This window comes from Pleuronectes platessa, chromosome 6 (assembly GCF_947347685.1).
Source record: "Pleuronectes platessa chromosome 6, fPlePla1.1, whole genome shotgun sequence".
Lineage (NCBI taxonomy): Eukaryota > Metazoa > Chordata > Actinopteri > Pleuronectiformes > Pleuronectidae > Pleuronectes > Pleuronectes platessa.
This window is the reverse complement of record NC_070631.1, coordinates 27,751,439-27,774,164: the sequence shown is the minus strand read 5'-3', so window position 1 is coordinate 27,774,164 and position 22,726 is coordinate 27,751,439. Positions and strand designations below refer to the sequence as shown.

Here is a 22,726-nt window from a genome sequence, read left to right as displayed (position 1 = left end):
GTAATTATTGAAATCATCTGGATCAAGAGTCAGTATTTTAAATCTTTTTTAAGTCTCAGGAATTTTGAAAATATTGTTATTTAGTTCATGTGCACTGTTGTCTGCAGCATCTATTGCACTTCTGTCAGTCGTGGGAAAGGGATCCCTCACACGTTTTTTCCAGTCAAAATGTTTTTTGGGGTAGTTTTTCCTTAGTCTTGCTGATGGTTGAGGGCAGAGGATGTTGCACTTTATTAAGCCCCATGACGCAAATTGTGATTTGTAAATATGGGTTACAAAAATAAAATTTGATTGATTGATTAAGCAGAGGTTTAATAACTGCAACACTTACTTAGTAAAGATATATTAATCTGATTTTATATAGAACTGTTAAATAAAGATACTACTTTAAAAAGTGTAGTTGGAAGAGAATCTAATTGACAAGTTGATTGTTTGGATGAAGACATCAGTGAAGTCAGCTTGGACAGAATTATAGGAGAAAAGTGGTCTTTAAATCTGGGGCTACAGGTAGCCCCCCTGTGGAATGCAACATATAAATCTCAAGAGAAAATCTCTTCTAGTTTATATTTTATGGTATACTGTTCTATGGAAAAATATGATACCATTAAATGAGTATACTAAAGCATCATTCAAAACAGCAATTTGGTTTTAACCAATTTCTAGTTTCAAACTTGTATACCATGCAAATAACGACAATGAGTCTCCAGAGTCTCCAAAAATAGTTGTTGAGTAGTCACAGCTTTCCTAGTTCTTTTATGACAAAGACAGTCTACAAAGAAAATAAAATCTTGTGGCAGTCTTGTTTGAGCCCTGTACCAATTTCCTGTTGTGCCTTTAAGCCTGATCTCTGCTGTGCTATCTACAACAGGGTTATCAATGGCTGAAGGACAAGATCCTGAGTGAGGAGGGACATCGTCAGCAGGTGAAACTAAAAGATTTACAGGCAGTTGCTGGGCGACTCGGCTGCACTCTGCCCCAGCTGGCTATTGGTAAAAAAAATTGTTGAATGTTGATCTTGTTTTTTGCGTTCATCATACTGCACAGTTGGTATTGTTACAACTGGAATGCCTTACATTTCTGTTACTGTCATAATGGCTTTATTAAAATTAGTTGTCACTGCTTTCACATGTTCTGTGATGGACTACTTTCACCTTTTCTACCTGTGTTAAAAATTCCTACAGCCTGGTGCCTGAGGAATGAAGGGGTGAACTCAGTCCTGCTGGGAACTTCCACAACTGACCAACTGATGGAGAATATCAGAGCAATACAGGTCAGAGAGTATACAGGCTAAAAAAAAGCATATACAACCAGTTTGTTAACAGTTACATAACTGCAGTATTAAATGTTACCAGGGTCTGAGGGTAGAACACTTCAGATATTCAACTAACACCCACTGTTGAGATGAAAATACAGGCTGTGATCCATTGTTGACTTTAAGTTTTAGTTATACATTTTACAGTGTAAAATGTCTAACTGCAGTTCTACTGGCCGTTCGATCCCCAGTCTTCTCCATCTGCATGCTGAACCCTGAATGGCCCCTGTTAGAACAACAAAGTGCTGCTAATAGATGCACTGTATGAATGTGTGTGTGTGAATGGGTTAATGTAAATCTGTACTGTAAAGAGCTTTGAGTGGTCATCAAGACTAGAAAAGCGCTATATAAACACAAAACCATTTAACCATTTACAAGTAACTTTTCATATTTAAAATAGATCAACAATCAAATATTCTTATTCTATGTTTAGTTAAGTTTTCAAATCATTTATCTAAATTTATTGCATATATCAAGGTTTGCCATGAGAAGTTAAATAGTCTGCCTGTCAGCAACCTTAGTTTTCCCCACAAATGTTTGATGGGCCACAGTGAGAACATTTTGGCAGCAAAAATATGAGCATTGTTAGACAAGAAGAAGTCTTATTGTACTGTGATACTATAGCTTTGATCAGGAAGTGTTAAAAACAATCAATCAAATTCACCAGCACTCAGTCACAGTCTGTCCTGCTAATATTCCAGAGTTGTGTGAATTAACTGTGGCCCACAGGACTTTCCTCCGTTGTCACTCCATCCACTGGTTAAGGTTTATCAAAACGACATGTGTTGAGCCAGTTGATCATTAGTTACCAATATACAGTCAAATGTGCCAACGTTTAAAAGTTTAGATTGTGTCCTTTTTTACTGTATAAAAACATGACAATAAAGAAGATTATATCATGAATGCACAAATGAACAGATGCTTAGTTTATAGTTAGACTTTTTCCAGTGGTTACCTCCCAATTTGTTATCCCAGTAACCTAACCCTAACTCACAGAGTTAGCACTGAAGCAAATGATCAGCAGATTTATTGTCTAAATATCTTTTGGTCTGGCTGTGGGCTGCACCACAGATGACAGCTTTCAGGAATGACCACAGACAAATTCACTAGAGATCTCTGTGACACTCTGAAGTCAAGATGTGCCCCCAATAGGCTGACTCAAGCAACGGCCAGTTGTCTAAGGTACATTTGACGGTAACGTTTCTCTCCTCTCGTTTCTCAGGTTCTCCCAAAGTTATCACTGTCCCTTGCATCTGAGATGGATGGCATCTTGGGAAACAAGCCGTACAGTAAAAAGGACTTCAGATCCTAGAAGCACCCGTGATGAACTGTCTCTGCTTTTGAAAAAGCAGCAACACCGATTAGCAGAATTTGACAAACTGTGGATAATCGGAATCTGTTTCTAAGTGACACATGGCATAAAAAACACATTATCCATTTCACCAAGTTGATGCACTTTACTTTCTTGCTCGTGTTTGCACGTATAACCAATTTATAGTGCCAATTACTACCAAATGCAAATGCTTCAATCCCCATCCGCTGCATTTCTTCTAATCAGCGGAGAAAGTGAATGGCTGAGTGGGATGAGTCCTCTGCACTGTCTACAGATTGTTGTCTCAGCATGTTTTGTGGAACATGTTGGTCCAGATCTTCAGCCTACTAAGTACACTATGGTGTGATGTATTCCCATTTTCACTGTAATAACAACAGCGATTTGTTTTGGCAATTAAACATTATATTATTTATAGTCAGTTTAGGTATTTGATTATTGTTACAGCATTGCTGTCATGTTATAGTCAGTTTAAAGTCATATGTTGTTTAACTTCATAATGCATGCATTAATTTTTTTTGTTGAGTTGTATTTAAAAAAAAAAATTGGAGCATGTGTTAGCATGTTTAGCACAATATCTTGGCCAATGTAGGAATATGACCATTTATAGCTATCAAATTACATTTCAATTCAACTTTATTTGTATAGTGCCGAATCATAACATACCCTAGGCATCTTACAGAGTAAGGCTGATAATTTAAATAAGTGATATTTATAGCTGTAATGATATCAGACCAAATTAAGGTTCAAACTAGGGTTTTTTATTTGAAAAGTTCTTTAAGAACTCTAATGTTTAAAAAGTCCAAAAGCTCAAAAAGTGGCCCAAAAGCAGGGTAACGCAAACGATCACAGGGTATGGCAGAAGCTGTATTGGGGAATACCCTGGTGTACCTCATGTCAGGTGAGAAGTGATGGCTGTATCTGTGTAGTGACAGAAACAGGTGAACAGCAAATCACACAATAAGAGGCCTGAAGAATGTGTCAAACACCTGGAATAAACTGAAAGAAAACAGGGTTTTTTAACACAGCTCTACATTAAACATGCACTCAATCAGGCTTTAGTTTCCCCATCTCAGTCAACCTTATATGAATAGAATGTATTTTTACGTTAATTTCAACACAGAACTCAAAAGACTGCAAAAGAGATAAAAACGGACAATGAGTTTTGCATTAAAATTCTCTTGAGTCTACCATGGAAGTAGCTTACTAAAGACACAATATATTATATTGATATTTAATATAATATTTTCATTCTCTGGAAATCTATGATATTGGTAATGGTTAATAAATTCAACATTACCAATACCACAAAGCCTTTTACAATAACATTTTGATAAAAAATTTTAAGATGTTTTCTAACACAATTTTACCACAATCAGATACATTGATATATATATATTTTTTTAATTTAAAGATAACAACATAAATACATTTTTTTCCTTTTGCATCAACAATACTGAATTGATTATTGCTCTAGATCAATGACATTTTCCCCTCTCCCTTTTGGCTCATACAGTGGTTGTGTTTTATTGTTAGGTGAGGTCTAACAACCACAGCAAAGAAGGATGTCAGGTGGCATCCGCATTAGGAGGAGTGGGTCAGGGTGAATGGACAGTTTGACAAAACACTGGACTTTTGATATACAGTAGACCACTGCTTATCAACTGTGTGAAATCAACAAACATTTAACATTTAAGCAAATGTGTGTGACGTAGTACACATAGGTGTTATGGGGAAGAGAAGTGACGTTGTTGTTATGGGGATGAAGTGTGAAGAGAGTACCTGCGGCTAATGAAGGCCAATACAGCCAATGCTAAAGGTAGTTAGACAGAAGTGTTGAGAGAAGCTCAGGGTTCTAGCCCGAAAGTTTTCAAGGCCCTGTATGTTGCTGCTGCTGTTGTGGAGGGCAAAAAAAGTTACTGCGTTCTGAACCATTAACAAACATCTCCTTATCCTTCTTCAATGGAATGGCCCGGTGGGCTGGTTACTGGCCAGATAACCAGCCAAACTAACAGTAAGGAGATAACAAACTGCTACTTAACTGACACTGGTGAGCATGATGCGAGTGGACACCGAGCTACTGCTACACTTTCAAGAAATTTAATTGAATTCAGACACCAAAATCAATTCACAGAGACTGTACGTGTGGAACTGACATATCAAATGTGCGATCCAGCTTTAAACAACACGTTTTTGTGAATGTGTTACAGCTTTTATAACTAAATTTGAAATAAAAATGTGGTTTATTTTTTTATTATTAGCTGTTGAGTCTGTCGCATGTGGTCGCATGTTTAAAACATCAACATACCCACCTGCTCTTAGTGAATCCTGCGATGGATCTCCTGCTGTCTGCTAATCAGATAAAGTGCAGAAACTCTGGAGGCTCTCACTGAGACATTTTGATGCTTTTGGAAGGTTGCATCATACTTTCTGCCCTGCTGATACATCTGCCACAGCAGTAACAAAACTCACTCAAATTAGTTAACTGACTGAGATCTACTATGGAAAAACATCTAGGTAAACAATTGCACAGCACTCACCATCTTATTTTCATAAATTTGTTTAATCTATTTTGTACAAAGTCAGATAGTACTGACTGACAGCAGACCTGTTGTAGCAGTGGTTAGTCAACGCTTAGTTTGATAAAGGAACCGACTGCAGAGTATCGATGGCAAATAGAAACACAGCAACGTTTTACTTTTATTGGTAAACAAGTCAACAGGACTAACCACCAAATCTTTTATCGTTTCATTTAGCATGTGGGTTGAAAGCAACAGAGTATGGTTCACACTGTGTACATTACATTCAAGTCTTTGCAGGGAAATTCATGGCACAAATAAACTTGGTTTGCCACGCAAAATGTGATGCCTGGATGTTTCCTTCTTCCAGTTGTGAGTTTGAAGAGCTGTGGAGCGAGTGAAGGGAATGAGGACACATGGAAAACAGAAGTGAGATGCACCCAGAAGCTCAAAGTGATTATAACCTATAAGGTTTAGGCCAAATTTATGAAATTATTGTGCTGCCCACAATAAGATCTATCAGGAAGCAGTTTTAATAGGTCCAATATATTTTCATATCTGGAAAATGTACACTGTTTTCCATCAAAGATGTTGGTCCTGTGATATAAAACTTCAACCAAACCCCTCTGCTTAATTTATTAACAGTCCTACTTGCCAATATTCTGAAAGAAATGCAAAACTGAATTAATAAAACTGGAAATTCAGAAGATATTTACAAATGTTAACACAGAGTTTCTATGAGATTTCGGGAGATCATAACAGGTTACATGCAATGTTGCTTAAAAGACCGCTGCATTGAATAATGTACATAGCATACAATCAACATAACATACAACAACCTATATAATAGATACTAACTTGCAACCTTTTGAAATTCCATTGGGGTAAAAATATAAAATACAGGCCAACTCTATATAATCCAGAGTAATAGTGGCCTGTCAATCATTACTTGCATGTTCTCACATGTACCCATGGATGGTTTGACAGCAAATATAAGATAGGGCTTCTTTAGAAGGAAGAATATATTTGGTTAATACATACTGAACTTTTAAGAGGGGACATAAAAGCTAATGGTTGAATTTCACTTATCTAACTGATGGAAAACTGAAGTTTAATTCGATTTTAAAATCAGAGGCAAAATTGGAAAAATGTTTGGCAAAAAGAAAGATGCTCATTTTTAAAGTAGTAAGTACAAATATCAGGATGTAAGAAGTGAAGAACTCTGTCCAAATCATTCTTTACTGACTAAGTGCACATTTGTTGCTAGTGAATATGAGCCTGCATGTATTTTTTGTCTATTTCATTGATTAACAGAAGAGTCAAATATTAGCTCTAGAGACAGGCATGTTTCTAAAATCAGTCTCTGATCTATTTATGAACCAATATCTAAATCTTCTCATCAGAAAATAGCATTATTCTAATACTATATTGTTGCTATTCAATTTTTTTTCTAAACAATCAGTCCTGTTGTTAAATGGAATTACTTTTTCTGCTTTACCTGTTATTTTAAACCAATTTTAAGTTTTGACGACATCATGACATCTTAGTCCACTGCAGCCCAATATCTAGAAACTTTGTCTGTATGATTCCACCGCTCACCATTCTGATTGAATGCAACTGTTCAGTGCCAATTCAAAAATGTATTTTCAAATCCAAACACTGAAAATGTAGAAGCACATCATTTAAAGGCTTTTTCCACTAAATGTAGACATACAGAGATAATCCTTGGTGAGATGGGAGGTTTGTAGCATGAGTATGCAGCAAGAACATCACAGTTCAGGATCTACGTGCTAAAATATAAGAGTGTCAACCATCACTGAAACTCACCATTATGTTGGTCCTCACAAATGTCGTTTCTGCTTCAGATACTTATTAAGAGATCCCCCTGCTCAGTTTCCTCATGTCTGTGGAGATGCCACCCCTCCTGAGGGAGAAGGGTGTCACTGAGGGCAACTGCTCACACCACCCAGTGGACTCAACCACAACCTCATCATATATGTAGAGGGATACTACTGAGGGTTTAATGTGCGAGTGGAGCTACAGGGTGACATGTCTTTATCTTTAGACAAACAAGTCATGTGAATTATTTTAATTTGTTCTGGCCTCCTGCACAACTGAGATGACGTCACACATTCTGGCTGTGACTTTCAATTGCGGTTGATTTGTTACCATTTAGGTTCAGTGTTTTATCGCTAATGAATAGGAGTGAGATGGTAAGTGAACAGATGTCCAGCAGTGCAGGCTGACAATGAAACTGGCACTGGTTTACAAATCCAAAACACCAGCGAATGACACATTGGCAACATTAGAGCGACCCACAAATAAATATTGGCAGTGACTGGACAGCTGAAAACATCAAGTTAGGCCAGAATGCCAGCTGCTATAATGAGACATAATGCCTATAATGAGTAAAGACACGATAATGTTGACAGTGACCAAATATGAGCCATACATATGTTCCGACAGGATTTAACTTTACAGGAAAGACAACCCTGCAAAGTATGGGAAAAGTCAGGCAGTAAGCTAACAGAAAGAGACAAACATTGAGTCAATTGGGGTCTGCACGATTCTTTAACATACAGAACACTCTTATTGGGTTTATCCAATCCATCTGTAATGTACCTGAAAAACCTGGAAAAGGACAAACCTGTGTGACAATAACATACAACTCCCACTGGGAGTAACTCGTCGGTGTTAAGCATGTTTCCTGGGTTGAACATACAGTAACTCCACTGTGGAACAGGAGTAAAGAGTTAACAATGTGATTCAATGAGCTATCATACTAGAAACCACAAATTAGTCAAAGTCAACCCACATGAGATTAACATTCTGCACAGCCCGGGATACAAGGTAATGCCAACCTGTATGCATCGCCAACTTCTTTGCCAACATAGTTCCCAATCACTTGCTTGCATGCTACGCTCATGGTGGCCAAGTAGAAATCCTATGAACTTAGCTCTCAAGGAAATCAATTGGGTGACTGGAGGTCCATAGTTCCTCTCTGACACACTGTAGGCACCTCAAATTACACTTTATTCCCTGTGCGGGAGGCACAGCTAAATCTTTCACCTTATGCTTGCACCATGAGAGTAGGTCTAAGATACAGTGTCTTTGCTACCTCCTGGTGGGCTTCCTCCCCCTGTGACCAAATTGCAGAGCAGTTTGCGTCGACCAGCCTGGTAGTCTTCCTCATCGACATTGACCAATAGTTTTATAGCCTCATGGCCAACAGCCTGTTTGAGGGAATCTGTGATAAATACCCCTTTAAGGGCCTCAAGCAAGGATCCATTTATGTAGTCTCTCCAGAAGGCATCCAAGTAGGTGAGCTCGGAGAACTTAATGTCGCAGATGATAGAGCCCAAGTCTCGGGATTTGAGGATAGTGTTGGCCTGGTTGAAGCGCTCAAACTGTCGCTCCACTGCCTCTTGTTTGTTGGAGAATACGTTTCCCTGAAGCGCAGACTCATGCTGGCAGTATTCAGCGCGAACCCGGAGGCGGATATCTGAGAGGGGAGACAGAAAGATGGTACAGCGTGGGTCAGTCCAGAGTGAATAGTAGGGCTTGAACATATACAGTAAGTAGCACCAATATGTCACATTGGAAATTTTAGCGCCTATCAACACTCATAACAGCTAAATAACAGTAGACAGCTAGCATGGCTTTAGACTGCAGAATAACCTGAAGACTCAACGCCCTCCAAGAGTTTTGCAAACAAGTCTCAAGGTTAAGTTAGTTTTATTAATCGGGCCAAATAAATATAAAAGTTTGTTGTTCTACATGGTATTGTTCCCAAGATATTATAACGGAGGGAAGATAAATGTATTCCGATAGGGTTGGGGCTGATGGAAGTTGCCAATACAATGTTGAGCCAGCATCATGATGCTGCCGCCCCCCCCCCCAGAGGTATATTTTTGTGTCATCAGTCCATAGAACGGTTTCTCTGTCTTTGAATTGCCGTCTGGTCTTTTTTTAACTGAACTGAAACTTGGCAATTAAATGTAAGATCGGTACATTTTAACAGAATGCACTGAAGCTCAGTCAGGAGAACTTGCGAAACATAACCCAACAATGGGTCTGCTCAGATACTGAGCATGGTGAGAGTGAAGCAGAATGGACGAGGGGGTTAAACAAGCATCCTCACTTTCATCAGCCTGGTTTGTTTGCTTGGATAGTCTGTTGTACACTGTCACTACCTAAAATGCAATTCAGTGTTGTGTTATAGAGACTGTGTAGCACAAAACCCAATGATTGGTAGAGCACATTTGATACCAAAGAGTGAGATTGCAGCTGCAGCTCAAAGCTTTCTTCCAATTTCCTGCACATCAAACTGAACCTAGCTTTATTTTACAATCTGTAGTTGTGTGGTGGAAAAGTCATACAATTCATGTAAATGATTCAGTTATGCCTGTGACGGACATCCAGACATTAGCCTCGAATTTTTCTTCCATTTTAATTCCTCAGAAAAAGTTTATAAAGGACACTTTGAATACTGAGTGGTTGTCGCAGATGGCTGAAATGTCCTGGGTTGAGATGAGGGGATTTTATGGTTAGGTTGCTTTCTGACTGCATGACCACAACATCTGGACAGAGATTTATGGACCACTTTGCTTAAGAAAGGCCCTGTTGCCTCTTTTGCTATGTCACAAATGTGCACCTGCAAAAGTGAAATGTGGATGCTAGCTGAAACTGAAACCAGATCAGTTCCATTAAGAACTCAGGGTAAGTTTAATTTAATGTAAGCTCTATAATCTGTAGTGTGCAAAACACTCGAAAAAATGCTCTCCTTATTGTCCCCCTGTCCGTTGGTCAGTAATTATCGTAATATAATATTCATCAATAGCAAAATAGCAAATGTCAAACATAAATATAATGCTTACACATTGTGCAAGCACTGTGAGGAGGAATAATGTAATTGATTGACCTTAGATTTGATAAATGATTTTCTGTTTGGCAAGTGTTTTTGATTGTCTGCCCATCAAGAAGAGTTTTAACCCCAACCTTCTCCCAGGAGATTTTTTTTTTATTATTATTTAAATGTGAAAAAACATATTTTTAGATTTTTTCGTGACAACTGTTGTTATCAAGGGAAACAAATGGTTTTTTATCTCAATATAATTTCTGCCTATATTAGGCCCCTTATTACTACTGTAGTGGCTTTGTAGGCCAACAACAGTGTGTTGAGTCTTCACTTGTAAAACTATCTGCTGATTTTGATACATCCATTTCAGGAGTCTAAATCCCTCAGTAAACATTTGATCAATACTGATAATTGACATAAATCAACTCTCACCTCTGACTAGGGATCTTGAGCATATGGAGTAAATAGGCTACTGGTGTCAAAATATGTAATCCTGCTCTGAGACTCGACGAACATGATGCTGTTTGTCTATGTTGTGCGTCTCTTTACCACATGTTTGCTTCTCTCTGCAGTCAGCTGAGGAAACACTTCTCTTCCGTTTGCGATTTGGTACAGGGGGAGCTGGCTTTATTCGGGGAGGGCCAACATGGGGTCCTGACGGGGAACAGCAAATGACTGGCTGAGTACCTAGACAGGGACATCAGTTATGACATTAATCCATCTTCTGTGTCATAATGTCAAAAAGACCTTGAACACACACAAAGTCACCAACCTGTTCTTCTGTGGGGTGCCGTGACCTTGCCCTGCGCTGTTCCTCTAGGTGAAATGTAACGTACTGATGTCTCTTCCAGGTATTTATCGACAGGGTCTGGACACACTGAAAACAATAGATTGTGGAAGCAATTGTTAATTTCAATGAGTAAAAATCTTCTTTGGAATTAATAACAAAGAATTCATAGAGCATGTGTGAAAGCTTCAGAAAAGCAGTTATATCTCTTCATTTTTTGCACAGTCTGTTGTGTTTTAGGTTTCATTTTAAATGGACAAAATGTTCCTATCAATCTACACGCAATAATCCATAATGACAAACATTTTGTAAGTATATTAAAGGGAAAGTTGACCTCAAACTAATTATCTACTCACCCCTATGCTGATGGAGGGGTGGGTGAAGTGTCAAAACTCTTTTGCAGCTGTTGTCGTCCTTCTAGTTACTGCTTGCGAGTATCGCGAGAACTCGCAATGGCTGCAGTTAGTGCAGGAGTAACTAGGAGGAGGATAACACACTTTTAGGCTAAAAACATAGGTTGTTTCTAGTTGAATTTGAATGTTGGGGCTTGCGGACACTTGGAAGAAACCACAATTTTTGGTTGACCTATCCCTTTAAAATTAAAAACTGAACTCTTATTCACTTAAGTATTCAGACCCATAATTCAGGAGTTTGTAGAAGCACTTACAACTTCCAGTCTTCCTCTGGATGTGTGCCGTTTACATACATGCTTTAAAGCTTATCAGTCAGATTTTGACTTCAGATGTCAGACAGGACTTGAATTTGCTTGGCTGCTGTAGGGCTGGGCAATATGGCAAAAAATATAATAAAAATAAAAAACTGTCGAATATGATGGCTAAATGTCAAATTATTATTTCTTTCTCATTTAAAAACTGATTTAGCTGCTGAGTAAATGCTGTGGTTTTGTATTCTTATTTATGAGCATAAACAAAAGTTTGACAATCAACAAAACATTTTACAAAGCTGAGTTTAAATAAATTCTCGATAATACCTTATCACTGTGCTTACACGATGCATGAGCAATATATCAATATGTTATGAACACTTGTTATATTAACCTCTGAAACTTTTAGAATGACTAATGGGTTCTTAGTCCTGACTGTTCAAATAGTCAATTCTAGTAAGAATCGTGTTTGTTCTAAACCAGTGGTTACCAACCTTTTCGAGCCCAGATCTAGCTGAGATCTACCACCCTGACATCTTCCAAGAAACCCACTTAGGGTCATATTTATTAGTTTTTGCAATTTCTGATAAAGGCTGAATGTAGGAGCATAAATTTAAACAAAGGGCAGTTGTGCAACTTAATCTACTCAATGGACAATATTCACATCAATATCAATTAATTTTTACAGCATCTGTTCAGTGCACAATATTTAGCTATAGTTCAACAATGTGTTCCGCAGAGGAGCTGCTACTGCAGCACAGTGTTTTTTACATGGGCTTTAACTTGAATGTGGCCATAAATGTGACGATTTCCTTGTATGAAAGAAGTCCCTTGTACTCAAATAAATACAAGTACTATACAGTATGAAGCCGTGCTCTTTCTGCTCGTCAACAGAAACGCTTGAGTGGTTTTATTTTTGAAACGTCTACAGAAAGTGTTAAACATAATTTCAACAGATAAACATTAAAACTCAGCAGAAATATCGTTTTTCTCTGTATTTGGGTCATTGACGTGACGCCTATATTTTCTGTCCGACTACATTTTCTCAGTTAAAAGAAAGGTTTAAATACACCAAGAAATATCATATATATGTACTACCTCTCCCATATATGTACCCACTGTAATTTTCCTGAAAAATATTAGTTACTTGTAATGTGTCTGTTATTTAAGGTGTCAAAATATCATGTGGTGCGACCGTCCGGCCATGACTGCCGATGGAAAACTTCTTTGAAATTACTCTAAATCTATTCAAATTTATTTTCTACCCTATTTGGCATGATTTCCAAAGTGTTTTTTAGTACTATACAAAATTGCATAGCATTTGTATAAATATTTCCATCATAGTATACAAACAAACTTTTTCCGTTGATGTCCATTTGATGAAATATCATGTGGTGCGACCATCAAGAAACAACCAATTTGGGACTTTTATGCTGAAATCCATTCAAAGACAGGAAGTTGCATCATACACCATTTTGCCAAAGACCCATGGAAGAAAGAACAGGTTAGTAACTCTCTCTCAAATTTGGAAAAAAATAACCTTTTTAAGAGCTGGTATGTAGTTGCCACATTTGGATATCATGTGGTGCGACCTCAAAAAAACGATGAATTTTAAGTTATTTCCTAAAATATATATTTTTATCATAGTTTGTGCTAACCTAGCTTGTTTTCTTTAGGAGTCCAATTCTGTGCCTGTTAATTTGGACTGAACTAGAAGTTATCATGTGGTGCGACCAAATATCATGTGGTGCGACCATGCGATATATGTCCTAGATTAGGAGTTTTAGTGGTTTTATGTTAAATTAAGGATGTATATAGTACTTATTTTAGTATTATTTAGAAGAAAAAAAATTGGCAATTTCATAATTTTTTCCTTATATTTCAGAAACAATGGTTTGTTTAATGTTGTACAATATTGTGATAAAATATCGCCAACAAATTTGAGCATGTAATTTCACTTTTGTAATATTCATTTATTATTATTATGCCACTTCCAAGCAAAATAAAAACCGCTCGCCATAGGCAGCGTGTTAATTCTGACCCTGCAGCAAGAGCGGAGTACCTTGCTCGGAGAAGAGAAAGGTATGTTAAAACTTTGAAAAATTGAAAACTACAACTAAAGCCACATGAAGTACTTCTTGCCTTTATGTGTCTGGAGGAAATGCATTTTTTCCTTAAAAGGTTCATCTGCTGTCATCTATCATTAGTCAAAAACAACCAATGATTTTATGGCATCATGATTTCAGCTACCAGAGGAGAAAACAGCAGGGAAAGATTCCATATGCTAAGTCAAGTGAGCTGACAGAGAGAGAGAAAAAGAAACAGAGAGAGAAATTGAGAGCTTCCTCAAGTGCGTACAGGGAAAGGAAAAATATGGCAAATACTTTGCTAGAAATTATGCCGCCATCAATGGAGAACATTCCACAAGATCTGGTTGATGTGATTGTAACCTATGATGAGCTTCCATATGTAGGCCAGGTCCTTGAAGTTGTGGAAGAGGAAGTCCAAGATTGGGCAAAGTTCAAAAAGGTCTGGGATTAAAGTAATGCTTGCAACTTAAACCAAGTGCACCACATTTACAGGTAAAGTTTAATGAAATGTTTGTTCACAGCTATGTGTGTTGCACTTAAATGTTTGAGTTTTTGTTTATTAAAAATGTATATATAATGTTTGTGTTCATAAAAGTTCTATCAAATTTGAATAAAGTCTGGTTTTAATACATCTTTGGAATGGAATTTATTGTTTATTGGTCTCTTTAAACAATGGGAGGTTTTTATATCATTTGGAGCGACCAATAATAGCAAGACCTGTAATAAATTCTAAGTGAAATATAAATTTTCTGTGGCTGAAATATTAATCACTGATACAATATGCATAAATGAATGGAATTTTTTTAATTTTTTTGTCAGTTCTATGCACTCTACAGGAAAAATAAGTCTGTAAACTACATTTAACAAGGAGACTGTGACATTATAGAACAAAAATATGAGAATTATTTACAAAAACTCAAAAGAAATGCATCTACTTTTTTTCTAATGAGTATAGTTTTGTAAAATTGTAAAAAAAAAAAAAAAAAAGCATATTAAGGAAATTAATTAATTTCAAGATAAATCACGGTCGCACCAAATGACATTTTTTAAGGCCACGGCCAATTCATCTAGGTGAAAAAACACTAAAATCAATTAATTTGATATTCTTATATGATTTTATCTGTGCACAACATTCTTAATGTCGGAACAATTATAATAGATTTTACTGTTTTTTGTATTTTAAAATTGGCCTGTTGAAAATCCTTATACGTCATTGACCCATTTACAACACTTCCCGAACATGTTTCAAAGTAGAGGCACTCAAATGTTACACTTTTTGAATCCATTCATATGTTCTATGGTTCTATATGGACTTTGATTGTTATCAACAGACGGGAAGATGCGCGTCTTCCTACCGTAGTATCCTGGTGTTTAGTTTAGTACATAAACCGACTTGTTTTGAAGGCAATGCAGTAGATAAACCAGCAACTCCACCGCCAGCAGCGGACACGCTGCCCTGTAAACAACCGATTAGGGATGGGCATAATTAAATCGACGATCGATTAATTGATCATTAAGAATTTCGTTGATGACATTATTTTTTCATCGATAAAACGAATGCATGTTCTGTTGCTTAGTGTGAGTCTTGAAGGAGTGCAATGGGTTTCACTATGTGGCAGCTATTACACATTTTACCATGGGGGGGGGGGGGGTAATGTTTGAAAAAAACACCACAGGCCTACTCAGTTACCTGCGATTTCTGTGTATTTCAAAAGTAAACATGAAGAGGTCCCGGCAAAGTGTAGCGGGGGACCATTTTGATTTAAAAAAGACTTCACTGCCAACACTGCGAAGCTGTGTATAAGTACAACTCGGCCCCGACTCAAATGATGTACCACTTGAACAACGCACATCCGACCCTGGTTAGTGGCGGTGCATCCTGCTCTCGGTCTCAACCTAGCATCAACTCGGTGTTAGCAGGGAGAAGCTGCGATGCACAACGAGCAGAGAAAATTACCCAACGGATCTGCAAGTTCATCGAGATGGATATGCTACCCTTAAGTATTGTTGAGGGCGAAGGTTTTCAACAACTGATATACTTATTGGAACCGGCATATCACATTCCGTCACGACGTACCATCACTAGACCAAAGGGTAGAAACGCACTATGAATAACAAAAGCAGGAGCTGTTAAAAGAAACCCTTGACTAGAAACACGTGTAGAGGAAACCAGACCCGGCCATTCATAGAGTCTCCCTGCCAGTCCTACAGAAAGGACAAAATGGACAAACAGATGACGTCTGAGCATCACAGAATAGCCTGTCAGCGCCGGTCAGAAATTCAATGTACAGTTCAAAATCATTAAAAGAAACAATAACGTCATGATTCCTTTAAGTTGTTGTATCTGTGTCCGTGCCCCCTAACCCAATGCCGTCGCAGCCGCCCCCCCCCCCAAAAAAGCTGTAATCCTAGGGGAAACACTTCTCTTATGTTAGGGCTGGTCGATTAATCGAAATTTAATGGTTATTACGATTATTGGGTCAAACGATCTCCAAACTACTATAATCGAGTTGAAACGATTATTTGGCATTTTTTTCCGAAATTCAGTCCTTCCCCAAAAGCATTCATCGCCCCAGCTGACTGGCTCTCACTCTCAAGCAGCTGTAAAGTGAAGGAGGCGAGTTGTGTGTGTGGGGATCAGCGGTGAAAAAACAGCGCGAGTGGAAAAGCAAGGAGGGCAGCAGCAGACCATGTAGCGGCCGCGCCAAGCACTGCTATTCTCAAGCGTGCTCCCGCCTGGCTGTTCAGACCGGTCAGACCGGTCCCACATTTCTCCGCGCCGGTCAGCCGGTCAGAGAGTGTTAGGGTTGCCATCATTAAGGGTTTGAATAACCGGGCGACGATATCCTGGTTTCACGGAGGAATAAGACACGCAGCCGTCATCTGTGTTTACTGGAACCGGAAGTGATTAAAAAAATAAAGCATAGACTTCAGAATAAGGGCACATTAATAATTGTTTAAATAATCGTGATTTTGATATTGTCCAAAATAATCATGATTATAATTTTTTCCATAATCGAGCAGCCATATCTTATATGCATATAAATATATTTTGCCCATCAGATGGAGCCCTGCTGCTCTTGATGATAGAGCCTTGCTGCTCACTCTGCCTCCTCCTACTAAATTCTACTCTTCATCAATAGTAGCAGTTGATTATAGAAAAGAAGTATGTAGCTTAGTTTTGATCCCAGAACATGAGGGAAGGAGCAGCGCACACAGTGTCCCTCTCGCTCTACAGTTTAAATGTTGATTTGTTTTAACTTCGTTGTTGCAGACAAAGCGACGCCCTGTTCACCTAGGAACATATATATGATTTCAGCAGTTTTTATAAAGATCAGTTCTAAGTGTGAGTGATTAGAAAACACCACAGGAGCAGAGTATCTTGCTGACCTGCACAGAGTAATGCACCTCAGTGCAGTGGCGCTGATTTGATTTATATTGGGAAAATATTTTTCTCCCATATCGCCCAGCCCTAGACATGCTCATAACAAACCCACGCTGCATGCTGTGCCAGCGCACCTGTGTGTGGGACAGAGTTGCTCACTGAGGTTGATACTGGACAGTTTTTACCATGACCTTATCACGTGGTAATACTAACCGTCTGGAATTTAACCTTGGTTAAAAGTGAAGCTGGTAAGTGTTTCATCCCTACACCTAATCATATTATAAGGGAAAGAGGGTCTCTCACTTGTTTATGTTCCTGTGATTAATTCTGAGAAGTGCTTTACCCAACACTGTTTTTTTTATATCATGCAAATGAGATAAACAAAACACATGCGTGGGTCATACAGGTAAAACATTTCATTCATGTTTTCTAATGCACTAAAGTGCGGAGTAGCTGCAGGGCAGAAGTGAGTAATGCTGCATATTTCTCACGGTAAAATGCAAGCCAGGCTGCAGATTTTCTCACAATGTTTTATTTGCCCCTTTGCCTGCAAAAAATGGAAGTGAACGGCTTGTGAAGCTCGCCACTGCCACACTTTCATAAGTGTGACTGTACCCTAAATAGTGAAAGACAAATCTTGTCTTGCATTAGTGAGGACTGCATTGCATATAACTCGTGGGTCCGCACACGAAAGCAACCAAAACTATGAGGTCTGACTAGTCGATGGGCAGTAACAACTTTATGGACAATAGTATGAGTGGGCAAGCGGAAAATAGCACTGTGAGTAGCACTGCACACAGCTATACAAACAGATCAAAACACAGTAAAGTTTGAGTTCTCTTGAGAGCTGTAGAATTATTTTTGGTCTTTATCAAACTAATTATAAAATGGCAGGCTGCCACAGAGTAGATGATTAATAGAAAACCCTGCTTTGACATGGCGAGATGGGCCAATAGCATCAACAGAAGTATGGATGTAGCCTTTGAGCAGACATGTCATACTCGAGGCCTGTGGGCAACTTTCGGCCCCCGGTACAATTATATCCGGCCCGCGATAAAATATCATATGTTTATCTTAACTGACCTGCCGGTAAATAGGACGCACTTTTTTTGTGTGAAAAAAAGCTCCATAAACTGTGCCAATCTACTCATTAGCCGAGTATTTGATTATATTAAATTATTTTTCCAGCGTTAGAGATTACAGTGTCTGTCCCGTCAAGTTCACCCACACGCTTTTCTCTGTGATGAAGATGAGTAAAAATAGCACACAGGATTCGTCTCACTGATGCACACCTTCACTCCATCTTTAGGTTTCCACAGCGCAGAGCCGCACACCAAACATTAATAAACTGTCAGCCAAGAAAAGATGCAAAACATCACATAAAAGAAGAATGTAGCCTACCTAAATAGGTTTTCTTTTTGAACTTTATCCAATATCCTGTCTATCCTGTTTAATAAAATGTTGACACTGTTTGGCCCTCGATGTATTCCATGTTTTAAATTTTGGCCCTCTCTGTAATGAGTTTTTCACCACTGCCTTAGAGAATCATTCTTGTAAATATTATGAAGACAACCTGCACCCCACATTCTGCACTGTTACTGAAGTGCTGACTCTGGATGGACTGGATTTGGGGGAAGCATACATAAAACAATTTATTCTCAGTATGTTTTTTTAAATGATTGTGCAACAAATCCTTCTTACTTTGTACTTTATACTTTATACCAGATGCTGATCTGAAAATGCGGTAATAATAGTATTCATTCATGACCTTAACTGAATTTAATTTTTTGGAGACAAGTTGGGCTCATAGTTCCTTAAGCAGCCTTCCAAGGAAGTTATTCCGGACTTGGAATATCTCTGCATTTGAATGTTTGCTCCTCCTTAAGTTCTTATGCTCAAAAATCTAAAAATGTGTACTGTACATTTAAAGAATGACATAGACAATACTCACCAGCTTGTCGTTTCCTGAGTGTGACATAAGGCAAAAGGTCGTGGCGGGTGATAATCCTTAGAAGCTGGAGAACGTGCCGGAAGTTGGTCTCATCACAGCGACCCTGGCGCTCTAGGGCCAGCAGAAAATCCCTTCCACTCCTGATGCCACCACGTTCATACTCATCAATAACGTCAACAAACAGGAACGACAGTACCCTCACATCCCGATGTGTTAGCTGGGCACCAACTATGTCAAACATGCGGTGGAGTGAGTACAACCCATGGGAGTTATCCACTGCCTCCTCCGGCCACGGTTCAAAACCCCCATCTCTTCTGGATAAGCTAGAGTTGGTGCTGGTTGCAGAAACATTTCTGCTGGCAACATTTCCGCTGGAAGTTGACACACCGGAGCACCCCGGCCTGCCAGTCAGTGCTCTGTGTTCATGAGACCCAGCATTTGGACTGTTCTGGCTCGAGTGCAGCTGATTGGCCGGAAGATGAGGCCGTGCCTGCTGTGCAGACGAGTTCTGAGCAAGCTGGGGAGGATAAACAGCATTGGGGAGATGAGGCTGCTGTGATGTCATCTCAGGGCCAGACGGTGATAAGGGATGCTGGAATCCCTGCAACTCCCTCCGCTCTTCGCTGCTCCAACTGATAACAAAAAATGTCGGATGGGGGAATTACCTATTAATATAAAATATTTTTAACCCAATCTTACAATCAGTGGCCATCATCATTAATCAATAACTAACTACATGATATTACTTCAAACACGTGCCGGGTATCTCACAGGTCATTATTGTGAAGGCAAACCCTCTCTGCCAATGTCAGAAATCCTAAGTACGCTTTCATTAAATAAATCTTTTTTAGAATCAAAGGTGAGCCAAGATAACACAGTAAAGTCCACATATGTATTAAAGGGACAGATGTTTTGGATAAGAGACACATTTTGTGATTGGGAATAAGTTGTGTCATACACATATGTTTCTTTTCCTGTGCCTTACAGCTTTAGGTAAGTGAACGGTTCATTTAGTTCACCAAACTACTTGCCCAGCTGCCCTCACATTACCCTTAGTTACTCGACATGTGTGGTGGTTGTTAATACATCCACCTCACTGTTTTGTAAGGGGCAGATGACCTATTTCTGGGAAAACAATAAACTGAAGAAATTTTGGCAAATTCATAGTAACTGTACAACGCTAAATCAGAGACACAATGAGAGCCTAATGCTGGGATGATGAAAAACCTAAACTTTCAAAAACCGATAAAATAGTTTGAGCTGTAGAAATCTTTCATACTGAACTCTGTCCTACAGCCTCAGTTAAACCTGGACCATAGTGAGTATACAACTTCAGATAACATGAGCTGTATCGGCAATCCCCCGACCCAAAACCCTCATTCACTACTCTCTCTACCACAGATAACTATAAGTTCCCTCCATGGTGAACAGTAAATTTATATTTTTGATTCTTAAGAACCAATGCATGTTTCCTTTACTGTCAGTTGTAATCTTGCATTGTGAAGTAGTTCAGTTCGGAAATGTTAGTTGAAAGGAGGGTGTGAATGGTTGCCAAGGATACAGCTTTTTTATATTCCATTCTTCTAGGAAAACGAACATTCAAATAAAAGAATCTTGGCGAATATAATGCACTAAACAACAAATGGACGTGAAATTAAACACAGCTTTCAAAGGATATGATTAACACTGAGAAAAATGATGTCACACTTTGCCTGGTTACTCTTTTTTTTTTAACGTAATTGAGGGAGCAAACTGGTACAGAAGAGCAGCTCAAGAATAAACGAGAATGCCGGTCAAATGTTGCATCTATTTGTATGTAAACATCGTACAATTACAGTAATAAACACGACAGATCACAATCATGACTCGCCTCTATCATAATGAGGGAGTTTGGACAAGCTCCCCTTAACACAGGGGCTAATTTGGCTAACTAGACTTGTGTTTACATAAAACAGATTGGAAAGGTTTTTATATTAACGCTTTTGCTATTAGAATGACTCCGACCCTTTTCACTGAAGGTCAAACTAACAAATACAATGAGTGACCAGCAACTGTTTAGCAAGATAAATAACGTGGTAGCAACTAGCTAGGTGCCTGACTTAAGTTAGCTAACAAGCTAACGATAGTTTTCTGGAAATGAAAACCGATGCAAGGCCTAGTTGGCGCGTGATTGCTAGACAACAATGTATGCAAGTAGACTCACATCCCATGTATTATATTTGCGACTTAACAGCCAAGCAAGAGTCTGCGGGAATATACGCTCAACAATTCACCTCTCTTGGTGATCTGCGCAGGGATTAGTTATGACTGCTAGTTGCTAGCTTCATTCCACGCCAACGTTATATAAACTACTTATTGAAACTCAGTATAGCATAAAATCTGATGTATGTGGTATCTCATGAAGACTCTGTATTACCTTGTGTCTTTCGGAAATCCCAGACGAGCTCTTCAGCAACAAAGTTCGGTAGGCCGCTAACGCTAAGTTACCTTTGCGTCTGAGTGATGAACACAGGAAATTCGGCCAGGTCTAAATGTCGACAAAACCATCCACGTTCATTACGTGCCTCTGGTGTCTTGATGGACACGTATCCTGTCTGACGCGAAACTAGAGTCTGTGTAATGGTTTCTGGAGCACATACGGTCACCATGGGAAAGACCATAGGGAAAAACAAGCAGACAGGTCTCGTTCAGCTAAAATGAAAGTACTTCCAGTTTACAGCAGGGTTAACTTCCGGCCTACCCCGTACGGTGGCCCATACCGACAAAAGTGTTGGAGATTTAAAGTACAAAAATTACGTGCGACTTCTATTAACCATTGTTGTGGACTTCTTATTTAAAGTTGTGTAATTCATGTATACCAATAAAACATTTCCAACAGTTTTAAGGTACCTCCCTATGATTGGACTAAAGACATATTCATTTATTTCCTGACCATTCAAATTAAAGTAGCACTTTAAAAGGTTCGCCCTACAACTGCTGGTGACAGAGATATAATAAGTCAAATTATGGATGACATAATTTGTTTTTTAAGTGTCTACTGCTATCAAATTATATAGTCATTGGACGTCATTATACCTCATTATACCTCGTATAACCTCGTAATACAAATAATATAATTTCCATTATAATACAATACCTGTAAGAAATTTCTCCTTAAGAACTTTCTGAGAAAACCATCTGTCAGATTCACGTGTTGTGCTGAGAAAGGCATGAATAACACTTGAATGTCTGAATCAAGCATCATGAGGTCAACAGCTTTTGTTCTTTGGTTTACCTGAAGGTACATAAGGAAAGACACTCTGATCATCCCCTCAGAAAGCAACCATGCCCTCCACAGCATCACTGTACGTACTGGGACAGTAAGTATCTAAGATATTTTGAATAGATTCATTCAGCTTTTCATATTGTCCAGAGGTGTGAATGTGGGCGTGGACTGTTGTTTGTGTTTATGCTTTGTTCCTAACCTCTTTATTTAGTTTGTCTTTGGTGCAATTTCTCTATTAGTAATGGATAATAAAATAGTTTTAGTCTAAACCAGGGGTTCTCAAACTTTTGCAAGCTGGGCCCCCCCAAAGCTGGTTAGCACCCGCCTCCCACCACCGCCGCCCTCAACTACACCACCATATATAGATAGATAGATAGATAGCATATTGGTACGACTTTGAAGGAAGTTTTCTCCCGTTAGTACAAAACTTTTGTGTCGCTTGTACTGTATGCAGTGAAATTAATTTTAATTTTCACCCTGACACAGTATGCTTGTTGCAGACAGAGTACCAAAGGAGATGTATTGATAGTAACATTTAAACCAGGATGCTGTGCTCTCAACGCAT

At 38.7% G+C, this 22,726-nt stretch overlaps 2 protein-coding genes across 2 annotated transcripts in view; one reads left to right on the top strand and one right to left on the bottom strand.

The window, feature by feature from the left end:
- Window positions 1–2,624, top strand: part of LOC128442525 (voltage-gated potassium channel subunit beta-2) — a 33,467-nt gene extending 30,843 nt beyond the window's left edge. The window contains exons 13-15 of the mRNA XM_053425014.1: window positions 869–989; window positions 1,182–1,270; window positions 2,535–2,624. Of these exons, the coding sequence (XP_053280989.1) occupies window positions 869–989; window positions 1,182–1,270; window positions 2,535–2,624 (300 nt within the window). The remainder of the gene's footprint in view (window positions 1–868; window positions 990–1,181; window positions 1,271–2,534) is intronic.
- Window positions 2,625–5,330: 2,706 nt separating this feature from the next.
- On the bottom strand, window positions 5,331–21,625 carry dedd (death effector domain containing). The gene is made up of 5 exons (XM_053424794.1): window positions 21,313–21,625; window positions 18,897–19,528; window positions 10,792–10,896; window positions 10,569–10,706; window positions 5,331–8,663 (listed from the first exon to the last, which is right to left on the bottom strand). The coding sequence occupies exons 2-5, from the start codon at window positions 19,459–19,461 to the stop codon at window positions 8,257–8,259; spliced, it is 1,215 nt and encodes a 404-aa protein (XP_053280769.1). The 5' UTR covers window positions 19,462–19,528; window positions 21,313–21,625; the 3' UTR covers window positions 5,331–8,256.
- Window positions 21,626–22,726: the final 1,101 nt, after the last annotated feature.

Coding starts and splice junctions, on each gene's coding strand:
- dedd (XM_053424794.1), bottom strand. CDS start 19,461: ATGACATCACAGCAGCCTCATCTCCCCAATGCTGTTTATCCTCCCCAG. Junction 10,897..18,896: donor ACTCAGGAAACGACAAGCTG/GTGAGTATTGTC, acceptor TATTGTTTTCAG/TGTGTCCAGACCCTGTCGAT. Junction 10,707..10,791: donor GGCACCCCACAGAAGAACAG/GTTGGTGACTTT, acceptor GTCCCTGTCTAG/GTACTCAGCCAGTCATTTGC.